Raw genomic sequence first — 20,427 nt, forward strand, 5'->3', positions numbered from 1 at the left:
ACTTCGTTCATGACCAATGAGTGGTCACATATTTTTAAGTTTTTCTCCATGTATGTAATATCTAATTAGGGGCTAATTTTCAACCGCCCAAATGTTGCGTTGCTTTATTCCATCTATCCAATCTAAAAATAGCAGAGTTATTATTCTTTCTTGCCTTTCATCTAAAGGAAGTCATGCTTATCAGAGTGTGGAAATTGTCTACAAAGTTTATATATAACATGGAATAAATTATCAGGTTAAGATTCACATACTATACTTTTATATATTACAGAATTCTAATGTATTGTACAATTAGTAAGTGTATATGCTTATAAATTTATGGTTTATTTTATTTTTTCTCTAAAATGATTAATTATGTCTCTGTATTTTAACTGAATTCAAGTTTTTTTAAAAAGAAAAGAAATATAAGAACAACATCGTTAATTGAACTTCGAGACGATAAGATAACGTTTTCCGAAGTTGATAATAAATCAATTGCACGTGATAAAATAAGATTGATATCAATATTTTGCTAGTTTGAAAGGTTAAAGTTCATTATGCATATAACAAATATGATGATCAATATAAACAGTAGCAGACACAGAAGTACCCAAAAGGGGATAACACAAAAAATCAAAATTATTTGAATAATTAATCATAGGTACCTTTTATTAACCTGTGCATGATGAATGCATTTGACAACGTTTTGATATTCGAACAAATAAATTTTAATTTTTTTTAATTTTCTGTCAATAGGGAGTCTGCAGGCCCCTTGGATTCGTTACTGAATGTAATTGTTATAATATGTTATAGCTTAAGATCACTGTTTATTAGGGTTTCTCATTTCCCGGTCTTTTGCTTGTCCCGGGATCCCGGGAAATCCCGGGATAGAATTAATTATTTTTATTTTTTTGGAGATTGAAATGAAATATTGCTAAGCTATTATACACAGATCTAATCTGAAAATTTATTGCCGTATTTAATCTCAGANTTAATCATGTGTATTTTATGAATATAAAAAACATAAAACTTTTTTTTACTATCGTTGCAAATATCAAAAAATTATATGTTTAGGTGACACGGCACCAGAGTTAAGTTAGGATTTTTCAAAATTTTGACACGGCGAGCTCAAAAGGTTCGCCATCACTGGTCTAGGGAATGCCTTCCGGGAGGTCTTTTTAAGGGTAACTATTTTGGCATTACAGACGTGGAGAAAACCCAGATAACTCCACGTGGCCAGCCGTCCTGGCCAGGCACGAACCCACGACCGAACTTCCAGTGTTCAGGGAATGGAACCTCTTGGCTAATGGTGGGCCCTCAAATTTTCGTGGGTGGTTTGACCCGGATATGTCGGACTTAGTTATCTTACTTGCATTTTGGGCCTGGTCGAAAACCTGACAGGCATAACAAAAGACTAGGGCGTGCAATTTTCAAAACCAAGACGTGGCAGTAGTATCGGGTTTATGGATACATATCTTCCTGTTTCATCTGTCTGTGATTTTGACAAGACTATGTCTTGTTTATAAAATCGTACTGCCACCGTTCTTACCAGCATAGAGGTATGAAGGGGTACATGTCGAGAGTTAATACTGTATTTGGCACAGAGTATTAGGTGCCCAAATCATTTGCGCATAAAAAAAAATTCAAACTCGTAGGTAATCGGGGGATCGAGAATAGAGTCAAATTAAAATACAAAATGGCGACCCTCTTCCAACAGGCAAAACAGTCACCTCACCCCACCGAAGTCAGGTAGGGGAGAGTACCATCCACAGTCATTCTAAGAAGTGAACTCTGTCCTTAGGACTGAACACGTAGTTTCTTCTAGGTTAAATAAAATTTGTAATCTAATTTTGTAAATTTGGGAGTGCGTTCAAATATGACGTTAAAACGGTTTTATGTCGTTACAAGTGGGCTTTTTTAAACATTATCTAGTATAGTAAAATCGTAGGACCGATAAAAATTTGACGTTATATTAGAGTTGTCGTTACATTCGATGACATTATAATCGGGTTAAATTGTATATTGTTTTTGTGCAAAATAAAAAAAAAAAATTCTGACGATACAATAGCCACGATTATTTTTTTCAAAAACGGGAACTTTTCGTTACGCATCGACAAAAATTCAACCCGGGCCGACACGCAACAGAGAGAAATTTTGAAATTAGATAAGTTAATTTCATCGAAGATGCATCGTGGACGATCTCATGGTCGTGGCCGGCGAAGTTTGAACGATCGCGCCCAAAAGCAGCGATATCAAAGATGATAGGAGAATGAGAACGAGACCTGCCTTGAGCATCAAACTGATTCCGTCTTCGAAACAGTCTTGTCCCAAATACGGTTTTGCCGTTTTATTTGTCTTTGTTTAAAATTGCTTTTTTACTTATTTGGATGATATCAAAATGCCGATTTAGTTGTTGTGAGCCTCAGTGTAATAAAAAATAATAACAATAAAAAATGTTCAGATTTGAAATTCACAAATTTCCGAATGACCCAATAAAAAGAATGAGAAGGTAAAAACTCTAAAGAAAACAATCAATACAATCGTATCTGTATTAGGCATTTCGATTAATTATGAAGTTACTAGTAGGGGCAAGTTTATAAAACATATACATTAGAAAGCGTCCTATAAAGTATAATGACTTATTCGATGAAAACTATATAAAAACTATATGATGTATATTAACACATATTGTGTTAATTGTACAGTTATCACTATTATCATGTCAGCGAAGCGGCAATAAAATATTTACTACCATTTTGCACAACATACCTCTGCGAGAGCGGATGTTCAGCCATGACAAACATGAAAACTAAACATTATCACCGACTTCAACTCGAAGATGACTCGAGACTGAAGCTGACCAAAATGCAACCAGATTTTACAAAGCTATGCAAAGGAAATCGTGAACATTTGTCACATTAAAATTAAATAACCTTATGCTATTTTCATTATTATTATTAGAATTGCATTTTAAAGGTAATAAATGTAAGAAAAAAAAAAAACTTATTCTATTTATCACTTGCTATCTACCCACAGCTTCGCCCGCATTATATCGAATTTTCTCGTGGGAGTAAGATATTTTCTCGCAGTAAAATGTAGCCTAAGTCCATCTCTAACATGTAAGCTATCTCTGTGCCAAATTTTATTAAAACCTGTTCAGCGGATTAGACGTGAAAAGGTAACGGACGGATAGACAGACATAATTACCTTCGAATTTATAATATTAGTATGGATTAATATGAATTTCTGCTATAAGGGGTACGCGACTTTGAGCTCTTTCTTGAAGTTGTACGCAGGAAAAACTAATTGGGAACCACTGGTCTAGTGGAATAAGAAACAAGACGTTATGTATCTTTAAAATAAAAAGTCAAAAATTCTTAAAACTAATGAGTTAAAATTACTCTTTTATCCGACTTCGAAGAAACTCAAAACACAGAGATGGAAAACCGAAGTTAATAATTACTTCTCACTTTATTCAAACTCTTCATCACCATACGCATTTCGCTTTTTCAGCCTCATCAGTGGTTATTCTGTCTTACGTCATCAGCGCTCTTATATTCTATCAACACATCCCAGCATGCATCTATGCTGACTACGGTATTCAAATTGATGGTATTTACATAATTATTAATACAGTAGTGTTNAAAAAAAACTAATAGGTAGGTTTAAAATTAATAAATACAAATGTATTCTGACAGTGAATGAGTTAATTATGCTTTCTATTTGCAAAATTCCTCAACCTTAACACAAAATAAGAAAAAAAGCGAATTTTTAGTAAATTTGCGGGATTTCCCGGGATAAGAAAAATTTCCCGGGATATTTCCCGGATTAAAAAAACAACCGGGATTCCGGGATCCCGGAATCCCGTTTGAGAAACCCTACTGTTTATATAAGTTATATGTTTTTAATAAGTCACGCGCTCTGGGAGATTGCGTAAAGCATCAGGAGCAAGTGTATAGTGTACCGGTTATATAATGCATTATTTCAGGACTGCAATACCGTCAAACGGAAATTAAATGCACAAAAATCATATGCGTGGTCGAATCACTTTCAGCTAATGTAAGTTTAGCTGCATAGTTCTGTAACTAACCGGTCTGTCGTAAAATTAAAACTTGTTTTTTTTTAATACTTGCTATGCAGATAAAAGCAAGAACACGACATTACCGGTTTTTTAACGTTATATTATTTTTATTTAAATAAAAGTAAACATAACAATAAAAAAACTGGCAATGTTTCTTGTATTAAATAGAACAAGTTCAATAATCAACACACCGGTTAATTACAGAACAATGCAACTGGACCTACATTCGTGATTCGATCACGCATGTGAATTTTGTACATTTAATTTCCGTTTGGCACGAAATAATGTATCACATTACCAGTACACTATACACTCGTCCCTGATGCTTTTTCTACAATTTCCTAGGGCGCGTGGCTTATGAAAAACCCTGTATATGTATATAGACTCGTGCCCAAAATTTTGTCACTGTACGTGACAAAACGCAGAAATGAACGGCCTTCCATTGCAATGAATCATCCAAATGCCTTCTCTGAGGCATGTCCGATAAACTATTGATGTATCAGAAAGCACTGTTAGCGGTCCTGGTAGACGATTGTTTATCAGAAACGATTTCTCTGTATATATATATGTGTGTGTAGTGCATTACATTTTGTCGCACGGGTGTGCTGCTATCGTGCCTTATTTGTATAATACTTACGTAATAAGCACTTTTCTGATTTATGTATGACGTAAGCTACTTGCGTTTTCCGGTATTGATTTTACACAGGTTTTGTATTTGCTTGCTTTATTTTGGGCACCAGTTTATATGTACAGTACATACACATGTAAATTCTCTCCACTATTTTAAAAATAATTTCTGAAATTGTTGAATAACAAAAATTAAAATTTAATTACATTTTCACACTAAATGGTAAAAAGTAATTTAACCTCAGGGTTTTAATTTAGTTAGAGTTTAGAGTAGTTATATTTGGATATCTCGAGAATTAAAATAATTTGTGTACCATTTATTAATAACTTAAATTTGATTTTAAACTTTTATCATCTCTAAAAGAATTTTGGCACATCAATTATCACGATTAGAAGTCAGACAGTGGAAAAGACTTCCGCATTACTAAGACACAGTTTAATGCTACGTAAAATTAAAATCGTGTGAAAATAATTTTTATTTTGTAATTTATTTCGAAACTAAGATATATTATTACAATTTCGAACTCATTTTGTTACGATAAATTTGAATATATTAGCTAATTATTTAAAAATCAACGTGATTAATCAGAATAAACATTCCAAACTTAAGTACGATTCCATAGTTTCACGGCCTGAAACATTCTTCAAGGAACTTAAATTGCTAGATATAAATAATTTTCTGGCCCCCTTGAAGAAACTTCGATGTTATTCTGCAAAAAAATACTTTTCATTCCATTTATTGCTTAAATATTTTTAAAGAAAATTCATTATTTAATATGTAAGAATGATTTTTAAATTCAAAAAAGACGTGTATGCTCTGCTACTCATCCTTATAATAATAAAATTAATATTTTCTAACATTAATTTATTTACTTATAAGTAATTAATTAAAAGATTAAATATATAATGATATAATCTATTTTTATCTTTCTTTTAAGAAAAATTCCAATTGAATTGGATCAATTTAAATGAATGTTCCATCAATTGCATTTATATTCAAAATATGCAGAGTTGATTCGAATATATTTTTAAAAAAATTTTAATAAATTTCTTTTGATTAAAAATTTTAATTATTAAATACATACCTGAATTTGCTTTAAGATTTGTCATAAAATCAATATTTAATGATATTTACATGTATAGTTTTAATTTAATTGTAGTGTATATAAAAACCAAATGACTAATTATCAAGCTTATTATTTTAAGGTAATCCAATTTTTGAAATTATTAAATTTATTCGAATATAATACCTTAATTTTCACTATCACTAAGGCTATCGAGATATATTTTGTAAAGGTTCTCCTTCAAAAAATCCATTAAAATCCTTCACACGCCAACCTTATTAAAATCTCTATCAATGATACTTATTTAAATAATCTAAAGATAATTTAAAATGATATATTTTTATATTTTAAATACTTAATTATAACAAAGTTGAGACTCTAACATTTTTTTTTTTTTTTTTTTTTGTTTTTTTCCATTAATTATGAACATTTAAAAGTATATATTTTGATGAGCTCGATTTACGAAGGTTCACTTAACAATGGAACCAGGCTGTAAAAGTGAGGTTTGTTGTATTTTAAAATTTATAAATAATGAATTAAAATCGTTTAAGTTATTTTCATTTGTTTATACAATATGACATGATTTTAATATTCAAAACATTTAAATTTAGGCTAAAGGTTAGAAAATTTACTGTAAAATGCAGGCCTATCAATGATGTAGTAGTAAGGTTGCTTGTCAAGATCGACGGATTATAGGCTATGTTGTTTAATAAAGTTTATAGGCTATATAGGATTATAGGCTAAGTTGTTTAATCCAAGTAAATGAAATAACTACAAAAGTATATTTTGTCGAAGAAAAAAATAGTGTTCATCACAAAAATTCTTTAAAAACAATATTTCTAGCAGATGAAGTTTTTATTATCATTATATATAATTTTTATTTTCATTAAAACTCAACGCAACTTTAAAGTTATGCTAAAGAAAGACGTCCACCAGATAATCGGTCATTAAAGCGAAGAAAAAAGTAACTTGTTATCCTTGAAGTTATGGTAGATATTTAACAAAGCACTGGATGGTGTAGATCTCTATCGTGTGTTGACAACATAAACCACCTGAACTAGTAGCTGGTGCGACGTGTAATGTTTTATTCACTAGTTATTCAAACGTTAATGAACATAAAGTGATTTTAATGTATACAGTAAAATGTTTAACATGTAAATATATCCCATTGTCGTCCGTCTGTCTGTTAGATGAAAATTGAGACCAGATATGAAATTTACTATATACGAACTTCTAGTCTGCGTTAGAAGGCACGTGATTTTTTAAATTAAAAGATGACTAAAAATTGCAGCTCAGAATTGAGACGATGTCACAATAAACAGTTGCTCGTTTACGATACAAATTATCGTATAAAAAACCTCGTGACAGGTCGAAAATCGCTAAAATCTTTACTAATTCTATCATCTCGAAATACATTCAAATTTTTATAGTTTTCGGTCCATCTAGAGGTCGTAAGATTTAACTTGAAACCTCATTTGCAGAATTTGATCAATGAGAAGTGTGTGAACTAAGCGACTTCGTTCGCTTTTAATGTTAATATTGATAATAAGGGATCAAAATTCTACCCATAGCCTACATATATTTACATTTATTTATTATATTTGTAAAATATGAAATATTTTGTACTTTTTATTGTAATTTGGTAATAATGATAGCTCAAACCGGAATGCATTAGAAGATTAAAGAAGTAAATTAGCATAGAATTTTAACATTGTAGTTAGGCCTATATTACACATGTAATATACCTACATTGACACATGTAAACTGTGCTTACAAAATATGTTTTTGTTGTTATAAACTTATAACTGACTATGGAGATATTAAAACAATGGTAACAATAATAAATTTTAGCTGAAATACTGCACAAAAATTTTATATTCATTTTAGTGTCATCCGCTTTGGAGGACTCGGGATCAAATCGATCGGATCGAAAAAACCTCAGGAATTTTTCAGGTGATGGTCCCTCCTGATATGTCGGATCCAGTCCCTCACCACTCTGCTGCCCCATTGTGGGTCTGGCCGAATCCATAATAGGCTTGTTAAAGAAGGTCCTCTTAGTGCCCACAGGGTGGAAAGAGCTTAAAAAACCCCACTGGGTCTTAGAAAACGATCTAATTGAGGTCATCAGAGCCGACGAGAGGAGGGATGATGGGATAAAGTTCCCCGGGTCCTGGATTCACAGGGGCCCGAACATTATCCCACCATTTGTTTTTTAACGCGCTAGTTAATACTAAAGCACTATTAAATGCTTAACAATAACTATTGTTCTTTGTTTTGTAAAAAAGTAATATATCCATTATAAAATCCAAAACAAATTTTCAAATAATTTATTTACTCGGGGCCTATGTAAATTTCTCCCCGGATCTAGCCACGTCTCACGCCTCTGGAAGTCATTAAAAAACAAACAACAGTTAACTGCTGAAAAATTTATACTACACACAATATTACTAACTCTAAAATGTATAATTCTAACAAAATGTGATAATGATGTCCTCTTTAGATTCCTCTTTTCTTGGAAATTGTAACTCACAACACGGCCTCAATTGGGCTTAGGGCTCCGTGCTAAGGTTAAACATAGGCCTGTACTTTAAAGGTCCAATTGGACCCAATTAATTCAATCGTCTTAAGGCCGGCTCTTATAGCTATCATAAAATGTAACCTAATTATTATAAACCGTTAGCATTGTTGTCATTGTAGTTGCTGTTATTTAATTTAGTTCGTTTTCAACGATTACAAAATGATATATTCCATTAATAATAATCTATATATTAATTGAAAGAGGGGTTTCAGTTTGTCCGACTTAGTTTGAATAAACGGTTAGGGCTAAAAATACGGTTCGGGTATCAAATTAAAGCTCTTATCCTGTAGATGATGACTCTGAAGAGAGATTTGAGAAACGTGCAACGGTTCGGGCATGGCGAAGTGGCAAAGATACAGTACAATGTTAAGTCTATGGGACAAACACGTCGAGGTCCCATTTCCTGTTAACTTCAGCCCGAGCAATTATTCTGTTAATGCTGACGTCAATAAATGCACATTTTAGTTACTGAGACCATTGTTTTTATCACCCTCTCTCAAATTTGCCTCACCAATCCCCATCCCCTCAAAAGCCCTAGCAACTCCGGGCATATGCAGCTAGTTATTGTTAAATTGTCGATAATTTAAATATTTATCGGGTGCGGATGACTTTTATAAATAGGATCAATTGCACAAGGAAAATATATAATAAAATGAGCAATTATTTATTGTGACATCGTCACAATGCCGGGCTGCAATTTTAATCATATTTTTAATTTATTTAATGTATATTTTAATTTATATTTAAAATATATGCTCTCCGCCTTAAACTATTATAGTAGTGGCTTGACCCTGTACATCGTACTTTTCCTCTAACAATAGTCATCTATCTAACACCTTTTGGAGGGTGGAATTTTTGAATTGAAATAACGCGACTTTCGGTTACAATTCGTCGGTCAATACTTCGGTTACAAAGTTCTTATACAATTAATTGGGGCCTCCTACCTTTAAGGTTTTTATATCTGGTTTCGTCTTTCGTCTATCTAACTCCGTTGTTGATATTAAGGAAAGACGGACGGACGACATAGGTCTACAATTTTTTCAAATTGCAGCCCAATGATATTTGAGGAAAACAAGGAGAAAGATGAGAAAAGGAAATATATATTTATTTTTAAACATGTATTTTCCTTGATTTTTCTACAAAAGTAGAAAATTTAATTCTTTTTATTTATTTATTTTAACGCTTAACACAGCATATGCCTTGTTGCGTGCCCTCGATGTTAACAAATTTACACTTGTTTTTTTCGTAAAAAATAAATTAATATTTCGAATAAAAAAGTATATGACTCGCTTTAAATACACGAATAAATCTATAAATATACTGCCGACTCGATACATCGCCAGCTATGAAGTCAAAAAACTTTATCCTTATTACATACTGAAACTGTGTTATATTGAGTTTTATATTTTATATATCAATGCGGAAAATAAGAGATATAAGCTTAAATTGTATAATGTTTTGTAAGCTAGAAATAAGCATTTACAGTACAGTATATGGTAATAAATATACAAATACATAGAAAGGTATATAATAAAAAAGATATACACTGCTGGCCAAGTAATATGCAACACCATGTAGGACTCTAGATAGGCCTATTGTGGGTGTTGCATTTTGCTTGGCCAGCAGTATAACTAATGATGAATTTACAATTAATTTTTACTCTTTTTAAATTATAAATTACACAAAATATAATTACTATTCTTAAATTTCTTATCTCATTTTGTATTATTGCTCACAGTTTATAACATTTGCCATTAAAATATCTGGTTGCATATGTAAGGAATGAAACAGTTTCCTGTGATAATAAAAAAGTAGCAAAATATATTTTAAAAAATAATGAGATAAAAGTCAATATATTTTTAATTTCTCACAATTTTTGTTTAGATGAGGTGAAAATAATCAACTTTTTTTTATCTTTTAATTTTTTTCAATATTTTTTCCTTAAGGAAAACAGTGTAAGATATTTAATAACATATAATTAGTGAATAAATTTAATAAATTAACGTCATTTATACAGAATATAAAGGTAAGAAAAAATTAAATTGTATTAGAAGGAAAAAATGACATTGAATTGGTCAAATGAACAAATGAACTTATTTTGAAATGAAATGAAATTAACATTCGTTTATAGTTTGTAAATTAAGTAATGAAATTTCCATATAAAAATGAAAATTATATTGCTTGTTGGAGACTATTTAATATATTAAAAAATGAGGTGCGTAACTTTCCCGGCAAAAAATATTAAAATTGTGTGTGGCATAATCTGTTACGATATTTTATTTAAAAAATTTTTCAATTTTATTAATTATTATAAAATGACAAAAAGCTTAATGTTCAGGTTAAAAACGAGTTTTATAAAACAAAAATAAATAAATAAAAATAAAAATTGTAAATGCTAATGACGAGTATAATCGCCATTAAGTCTGACCCCACTCGAGATATAACACACGACCCCTTTATTTCCCCACTCCCTCGACCTTTAATCACCAAAATTTAACAGCATCGACTCCCTATTACACAAACCTCCATGCAAAATTTCAGAAATTTTCGACAAAAGGCACAGGAGTTATTAAACTTCAAACGGGGTGAACAAAATCGTGTCCCACACACTAAATCCATATACACAGAGAAAAACCCCAACTTTTTTGCATTTCTCGTTGTTTTAAGATCCCCGAGTCCAAAAATGTAAAATAACTGGGGATCATCTTTTTGACCGATTGCCGTACAATACTTGTAAATGTACAATGAATGTAGTAATAATTCTATAATATTTACTCCTTGGTTAATAAGGAATAAATAAATAAATTTTGTAATGACTAATTTAAAGTTTAATATGACAAAATCAAATAATGTCATTTCTTTATTATTTATTCGCTCAAAACAAGGAAATTGTTAAAAAATACAAAATTTATTTTTAGGTCTACTAACATGATGTTCACTAGATCTTTAAACTTGACTGTACAAAGATTTGATCAACCGATATACAAATCTTTACTTGTATAGTTTTAGTAACTTTTAAAATTAGAGTAACAAATGATTATTAATCTGTAAAAGTAAAAATTAAAATTAATTAATTATTTTTATTTTTTTGGAGATTGAAATGAAATATTGCTAAGCTATTATACACAGATCTAATCTGAAAATTTATTGCCGTATTTAATCTCAGAAACTGGAATGTTTAGAGGAAAGTTGAATTATTATGCACGAATTTAAAACATACGTAGGAAAAAATCATTCTCAAGGAAATTGAGAATAAACTTATTTATTTATTTCTTATTTTCTTATTTTTAATCTTGTGTTCAGATAAATTAAATAAAAATAGTCATATTGATAGATGAATATGCAGATTTTTACAGTTATTTTCAAAATTTGTTCAAAATGTTAAGGAAAATAAATGTCTCGTTTATTAGATGTTTTTGTATTTAAATGTAAACATAATACTTAAAATTGGCGTATTATGGCATCTTAAGTTTTTAGAAATAATGTATTATGTTAAAATAACTATAAAAGATATTATTAATTAACTGGAAAAAAACTAGAAATTTTTTTCTTGTTTGTATTATTGGTCATAAGATCAGGCTATTTTTGAATTAAACTAAAACTTTTTAATATTGTTACTAAATTAAAAATAATGTTTTATGAAAGTCTATTCCTTTTGTTTAAGTGCAGACAGTCTTCAAGTTCTTAATTATTAAATATAGGCTACATGTTTGCTTAGTTTCTTACAGAGTTATTAATTTTTGAATTTATTTATAATCCATACTGAATTTGTAACATTAAACATTTAATTTTATTTTATTAATAGATATTTTATTGGCAGAAAAAATATGAAAATGTAGATCATACTCTACGGTTTCATATTTTTTGTTTCGTGCCAGAAAGTTTTAGTTTCTAGTAAACACAAGTTTTAACGGATAAAAATAGTTTCTTTAAGTATATTGTATTTTGTAATTTAAATATGTTATCTGTAAATAGTGATTTTTTCCTCAAAGACAAAACCGACGACGATAGTAAATGCACTACGAGGAAACTATTAATATTTAGCACAGTAAAAATGTGTAAAAGATGTAAGTAGTTTAATAATATTTTTTAACGAAAACATAAAATAAGAAGAATAATTTAAAATTTTAACACACATTATTTAATTAAAATTCATAAGACTAAAGGAAACATTCCAAGAAAAATGGTGTCCTTTTCATACACCTGTTTTTGAGGTTCTTCTCTGCCTCAATATGTAGCCTAAAATTCGTTCAAGAAGAGCTTTTGAACGAAGCAAGCCGGAAATGCGAAAATTACGAAATAATTCTTGAGAAAATATGCACTATAAACAAGTACATGCAGCCCTTTTCAAACATACCGCTGACTCAGCAGTACCTTTGAATATGGGTGCCAAAATTAACTCTTGTTCCAGGGCGCCATATTATCTAGGGTTGGAACTAAACGGTAGTACATTGATAAAAAAAATTCAATAATATATTTTTAAAAGTCAATAATAAAAAGAAGAGAATTAATATTTTTAACGCATTAATTTTAATAATAAATATTTTATTGTTAAAAAGTATTTGCAACATGTTATAAAATAAGGTACAATTTAAAAAGGAAAAACACTGAAAATTTCGTTTTCGTGATTTTTTGATGGCAAAAATAAGCTACTAAAAGCTAAGAAAAGCTACCTATAAAAATCAGATGAATTTTATATTAAAAGGAAGAAATGTAAATATGAAAGAGCAATTTCTAATGTATTTAATTTAAAATATATGCTCTCCACCTCAAATCAGTAGTGACTTGCCCCTGTACATCATACTTTTCGTTTAAAAATAAAATCGCGCCGTTCATCTATTAACTGCTTTCAGGGAAAACGCTTTGAATTGAAATAATATAACTTTTGGTGCAAACCGGAAGTTCGTATATAGTTAATTGGGGCCTCCTGCTCTCAAGAATTCCATATCTTATCTCAGATTTCTTCTATCTAACTCCGTTCTCGAGATTAAGGAAAGACAGAAGGACAGACAAAATTTCTAGGTTTACGATTTTTTTTAATTGCAGCCGAACAATATTGGTTATTAAAATATAATTAAATACTTCACAAAATAAAAAGTAAATTATATCTTGTTGGTTTGTAAAAAAGTTTTTATTACAAAATTTGACTTTATTTATTTATTTTTTTTTTTTTGTAGAAATTATTGAGGCCCCTTGAAACTCGAGGCCCTAAATTATAGCTTACATAGCTTACTTGTAAATTTGGCCTGGTTGCACTTGAAGTAATCAATTGCAATTATTATCAATTTATCTACAATTAAGCATTACTCCTATTTTAAATGTTCATATAAAAATATAGTAAAAGCATTTTGTTTCTTTAATTATTTTTTATTTTTTACATAGATATAAAAACGTCTCTTTTTTTTACTGCAAGATCAGAAAATATGAAAAAATTTGAATTAAATATGAATAATAAATTAATAGTTAATTTCACACACTTAACTCTCAAGACTTTTATAGTACATGAGAGAAGTGAAATGAAGTCCAAGCCAGTCACTACTTGAGTCCACTTCTGTGAAAGAAGATCCCACATAATGATTGGCCTTCATATTTTTATTGGAAAACCTTCATAAAAATATATGAATAAAATTTTAAACCACTTTCGTATCAAGTTTCTCATGGAAGAGTAAATTTAGATTGCTCTGTGTAAGATTCCATTGACTTCCCTTATATGGAACTGATTATATTTATCATAATAATAATAATATATATAGTGGCCTGAAAGTCAGTTAACCGTTGCAAAGCTTACCCTTTACTTTATTACTTAAAAATTTCACCAAAAAAATCGCTCAAAATGAATTATTTCTTGTTCGATACACAAATTGACAAATTTCAACGCTTCGATACACATAAATTGCATGGAATAAATCTGCGTTGCTGTTTAGTTCCTCAGAAACACGGTTAACTAATTTTTGAGTCGTCCTGTATATCTGTATATATACTGTATATATGTCCTTTTTCTCAAGGAAATTGAGAATAAACTTATTTATTTATTTCTTATTTTCTTATTTTTAATCTTGTGTTCAGATAAATTAAATAAAAATAGTCATATTGATAGATGAATATGCAGATTTTTACAGTTATTTTCAAAATTTGTTCAAAATGTTAAGGAAAATAAATGTCTCGTTTATTAGATGTTTTTGTATTTAAATGTAAACATAATACTTAAAATTGGCGTATTATGGCATCTTAAGTTTTTAGAAATAATGTATTATGTTAAAATAACTATAAAAGATATTATTAATTAACTGGAAAAAAACTAGAAATTTTTTTCTTGTTTGTATTATTGGTCATAAGATCAGGCTATTTTTGAATTAAACTAAAACTTTTTAATATTGTTACTAAATTAAAAATAATGTTTTATGAAAGTCTATTCCTTTTGTTTAAGTGCAGACAGTCTTCAAGTTCTTAATTATTAAATATAGGCTACATGTTTGCTTAGTTTCTTACAGAGTTATTAATTTTTGAATTTATTTATAATCCATACTGAATTTGTAACATTAAACATTTAATTTTATTTTATTAATAGATATTTTATTGGCAGAAAAAATATGAAAATGTAGATCATACTCTACGGTTTCATATTTTTTGTTTCGTGCCAGAAAGTTTTAGTTTCTAGTAAACACAAGTTTTAACGGATAAAAATAGTTTCTTTAAGTATATTGTATTTTGTAATTTAAATATGTTATCTGTAAATAGTGATTTTTTCCTCAAAGACAAAACCGACGACGATAGTAAATGCACTACGAGGAAACTATTAATATTTAGCACAGTAAAAATGTGTAAAAGATGTAAGTAGTTTAATAATATTTTTTAACGAAAACATAAAATAAGAAGAATAATTTAAAATTTTAACACACATTATTTAATTAAAATTCATAAGACTAAAGGAAACATTCCAAGAAAAATGGTGTCCTTTTCATACACCTGTTTTTGAGGTTCTTCTCTGCCTCAATATGTAGCCTAAAATTCGTTCAAGAAGAGCTTTTGAACGAAGCAAGCCGGAAATGCGAAAATTACGAAATAATTCTTGAGAAAATATGCACTATAAACAAGTACATGCAGCCCTTTTCAAACATACCGCTGACTCAGCAGTACCTTTGAATATGGGTGCCAAAATTAACTCTTGTTCCAGGGCGCCATATTATCTAGGGTTGGAACTAAACGGTAGTACATTGATAAAAAAAATTCAATAATATATTTTTAAAAGTCAATAATAAAAAGAAGAGAATTAATATTTTTAACGCATTAATTTTAATAATAAATATTTTATTGTTAAAAAGTATTTGCAACATGTTATAAAATAAGGTACAATTTAAAAAGGAAAAACACTGAAAATTTCGTTTTCGTGATTTTTTGATGGCAAAAATAAGCTACTAAAAGCTAAGAAAAGCTACCTATAAAAATCAGATGAATTTTATATTAAAAGGAAGAAATGTAAATATGAAAGAGCAATTTCTAATGTATTTAATTTAAAATATATGCTCTCCACCTCAAATCAGTAGTGACTTGCCCCTGTACATCATACTTTTCGTTTAAAAATAAAATCGCGCCGTTCATCTATTAACTGCTTTCAGGGAAAACGCTTTGAATTGAAATAATATAACTTTTGGTGCAAACCGGAAGTTCGTATATAGTTAATTGGGGCCTCCTGCTCTCAAGAATTCCATATCTTATCTCAGATTTCTTCTATCTAACTCCGTTCTCGAGATTAAGGAAAGACAGAAGGACAGACAAAATTTCTAGGTTTACGATTTTTTTTAATTGCAGCCGAACAATATTGGTTATTAAAATATAATTAAATACTTCACAAAATAAAAAGTAAATTATATCTTGTTGGTTTGTAAAAAAGTTTTTATTACAAAATTTGACTTTATTTATTTATTTTTTTTTTTTTGTAGAAATTATTGAGGCCCCTTGAAACTCGAGGCCCTAAATTATAGCTTACATAGCTTACTTGTAAATTTGGCCTGGTTGCACTTGAAGTAATCAATTGCAATTATTATCAATTTATCTACAATTAAGCATTACTCCTATTTTAAATGTTCATATAAAAATATAGTAAAAGCATTTTGTTTCTTTAATTATTTTTTATTTTTTACATAGATATAAAAACGTCTCTTTTTTTTACTGCAAGATCAGAAAATATGAAAAAATTTGAATTAAATATGAATAATAAATTAATAGTTAATTTCACACACTTAACTCTCAAGACTTTTATAGTACATGAGAGAAGTGAAATGAAGTCCAAGCCAGTCACTACTTGAGTCCACTTCTGTGAAAGAAGATCCCACATAATGATTGGCCTTCATATTTTTATTGGAAAACCTTCATAAAAATATATGAATAAAATTTTAAACCACTTTCGTATCAAGTTTCTCATGGAAGAGTAAATTTAGATTGCTCTGTGTAAGATTCCATTGACTTCCCTTATATGGAACTGATTATATTTATCATAATAATAATAATATATATAGTGGCCTGAAAGTCAGTTAACCGTTGCAAAGCTTACCCTTTACTTTATTACTTAAAAATTTCACCAAAAAAATCGCTCAAAATGAATTATTTCTTGTTCGATACACAAATTGACAAATTTCAACGCTTCGATACACATAAATTGCATGGAATAAATCTGCGTTGCTGTTTAGTTCCTCAGAAACACGGTTAACTAATTTTTGAGTCGTCCTGTATATCTGTATATATACTGTATATATGTCCTTTTCATACAATGGTGTACAATAAATACAATAAAGTAAATTTGCGTGGTTAAAAGGATTAAAATGATTAAAATTAAAATATATTTATTTATTTATATTTATTCATTTTCCCCATTTTAATCCTTTTAACCACGCAAATTTACTTTAATAAACTTAAAATATATCCAATTTAATTCAGTAAACAGCGAAACGAACTCAAAACGTCTTTATTTTTTTTGAGTTTTGTGATTTTTACATGTAAAAATGAGCTCTTATTTACTCCCGATAATGATAAATTATTAAATTTCATAACAATTTCAAAATATTTTAAAATTAAATGTAAAAAAACAATTATATATATAATAAATTTATTTATTACGATTAAAATAATTTTGCTATAAATTATATAGATACGTAATAATTGTTTCAGACATAAAAATAGGAAAAATTCTGCATTTTCCTGTAAATTTTTATTTTTATACACTTAATTTAAAGATAAATAAATACAGTAATACCTCGACTTACGCTACCCCGACTTACGCGATTTTCAAATCTCGTCGATTCCTCTTTTGTTTGAGCGCCATACAACTTTTGATTACTCACTCCCCCACACTATTATTCAGCTTACATGTTCAGCAGTAGCATAGCGTAGGGGGGGGGGCAGCAGGGGCGGTCCGCCCCGGGCGGCACTTTTTAAGGGGCGGAAAAATTTGACAATAAATAATAATAATATTTTGTAAGAATTTGAACCATATTATTTCATATTTCTGTCCACCTACGATTCGAACCGAATGAAATGAGCACGGAACAGTGGGAATAGCGTTACCGTCCGACTCGCCGTCCGGAGGTATCGTGCGCAACCTGTCGACCTTTTTTTTTATTTTATTTATTTTTATTTTTTGCTTGTACGATTCATTCATATCATATACACCTCCAATATCCAATAGGGCTAAGTCATCTAGGTTACGTACGTCACTCCTACTCAAGTCTCCCTAGTAGCTAACTGTAACTGATTTAGAACTAGCATGCACTGCAAATTATTCTTCATTGCAAAATGATATACGCATGCGTCAGGAACTTCTGTTCGAACAAACCTCATCTGCCGTCAGGGTCGGCGATTTTAAAAAAGGTGGCAACGCTAGCACGAAATTTTTCGTTACTTATTCTGTGACGAAACTGAATTTTAGTCTTTTAATTAAATTGAGATACCTAAATAAGAGGGCGGCGAAATTTTCCTTCGCCCCGGGCGGCTGACACCCACGCTACGCCACTGATGTTCGGACGTGTCACGCGGAATCGACGCATAGCTAGTTTATTTTGTGTTATTTATTTCTGTGTTTGTTATATCTACGGAGACTCGAGAGACTCTATGTGGTGATTTCTTGTAACCGTGAACGAATCAAAAGACGAGATAAGATTAAATTAACGAGAACATTTATTAGCTTACATACATCCGACTTGGATTTTACACAAATTGCGAAATTATACCCCGACTTATGCGAATTCGACTTACGCGGTTATCGCTCGGTCCCACCTATCGCGTAAGTTCGGGGTATTACTGTAAATAAATAAATAAAAGTGACGTTTAGATGTAACGACACGTGCATATCGACGATCTTATTTACAAACTTTAAAAATAAAATCATTTCGAGAAATAAATTAGCGTGGATATAACGATAAATAATAATAATATCATTATATATCATTATTATTAAGTCAGAAATTAATTTAAAATAATTTAAATTAATATTTTGAGGAAAAAAAAGAAAGAAAAAATTATGAAACAGTAAATCATTTATACACATTTTGTCCGCTAGAGGGATCGTAAATGTTGCTTAGCAACGAGAAGATTGCAGAAAGCTTGAGGGGAATGAGGAAGTAAAACATTTTGTCTGCGTGTCAGTGTGGTGATTTTTCATCGTTATTCGTTCAGATATATTTACGAAAAGAATTATCCGTTTTATTTTCTTAAAATATCGACATGGCTCTGCTAAATTTTACTGGAAGAGTTGCAGTTGTAACTGGAGCTGGAGGTGGTAAGTGAAATCAGAAAGTTGTTTACAAATCTAATTATCTCCATGATAAATTCATTTGAAATTCTTACATAAAGTACAATACACTGTTTTGATTAATTACATACATAAAATTACAATAAGTTTTAAACTCAAAATTTATGCATTTTATAGTTTTAAACACAAAATGCATAAATTATACGCATTATAACTGAAAGACATTTTATAAAACTATAAAATGTCTTCAGTTATAATGCATATAGTTAAAGGACATCATATCTGAATATCTTTCTCAGATGTCCTTTAAGATAATATTTAAAGAAAAGGAGGGAAAGATAAATGATTAAGTATGTAATTTCAAGTTTAATTTCCTCAAAAGGATAGAAGAGGGGGAAAGCAAAATAGTTAAAGCATGATTTGGATTTATTTATCAGAAATTGTTTATTTTGTAGAAAGGGGAAAAAATTGATTGTAGAAACATTTGTAGAACTCTTGTTATTACTTGGCTATTTGGTATTCGTATATGTTCAATATAAAATCTCTATAAATACTAAATATTTTATATTTATTTATATCGAACGTTTAATATTTAAACGAGGCAAACAAAACCAATTTCCAACACAAAAATTATGAGAAAGCAAACGTTTTCGACCGTGTTAAATGCACATCTTTAGTTATCCTGATGAATAAATATTGAATGTGTAAAGAATAAGAATACTAAACAGCCAAATAATAATAATTAGAGTTTTACAAACATTCCTGTTTCTATAAAATATCTATTTTTTAATTAATAAATCTAGTAGTTGTGATTTAACTATTTGGTTTTGTTTTTTAAAAAAATAATAATTTGCTATCTCTGAAGCTGTTTTCATGTTATGTAAACTGTTTATAGAGATTAAATTACAGCTGATAGTGTTCTTTAAAAATAATAAGAGAGAAGTCAAAATGATAATTTTTTGATTGATTCTGGACAATGAAAAAGCTTTTAATTTTTATTTAAATTGCATCAAGGTTAATTTAGATAGTGGAAATAATAATTTTTGTAAATTTTTCTGAAAATTACAAATGCATTTCATTTACTTTTTGAAGCATACATAGACTATGCAATAGATTATGTGCAGGTATTTTAATTTTTCACAAGTAGATAATAAAAATAATGCAGTCTGATTTTATTTTAATAACAATAGTAAATTTGGTATGTAAATAATACTTTTAAATAAATAAATAATTTCCATTTTATAAATAGTTGTTTACCACTTTTTGAATCAAAGAAGAAAACTTTATGATGATTTATGACTTCAAATGTATGAAAAATTTATAAATGTATAATTATAAATTTTGCATATAATTA

The 20,427-nt window shown here is 29.3% G+C and overlaps 1 protein-coding gene across 1 annotated transcript in view; it reads left to right on the forward strand.

Annotated features, from left to right (window-relative positions):
• The first annotated feature begins 18,890 nt into the window (after positions 1-18,890).
• The window catches only part of LOC111640790 (peroxisomal multifunctional enzyme type 2-like), a 41,717-nt gene continuing 40,180 nt past the window's right edge, over positions 18,891-20,427 (forward strand). Inside the window, exon 1 of the mRNA XM_023386850.1 lies at positions 18,891-19,100. Coding sequence (XP_023242618.1) covers positions 19,046-19,100 — 55 coding nt within the window. The 5' untranslated portion in view covers positions 18,891-19,045. The remainder of the gene's footprint in view (positions 19,101-20,427) is intronic.

Source organism: Centruroides sculpturatus, unplaced genomic scaffold, assembly GCF_000671375.1.
Source record: "Centruroides sculpturatus isolate CEXI.00-Female unplaced genomic scaffold, Cexi_2.0 scaffold1349, whole genome shotgun sequence".
Taxonomy (NCBI): domain Eukaryota; kingdom Metazoa; phylum Arthropoda; class Arachnida; order Scorpiones; family Buthidae; genus Centruroides; species Centruroides sculpturatus.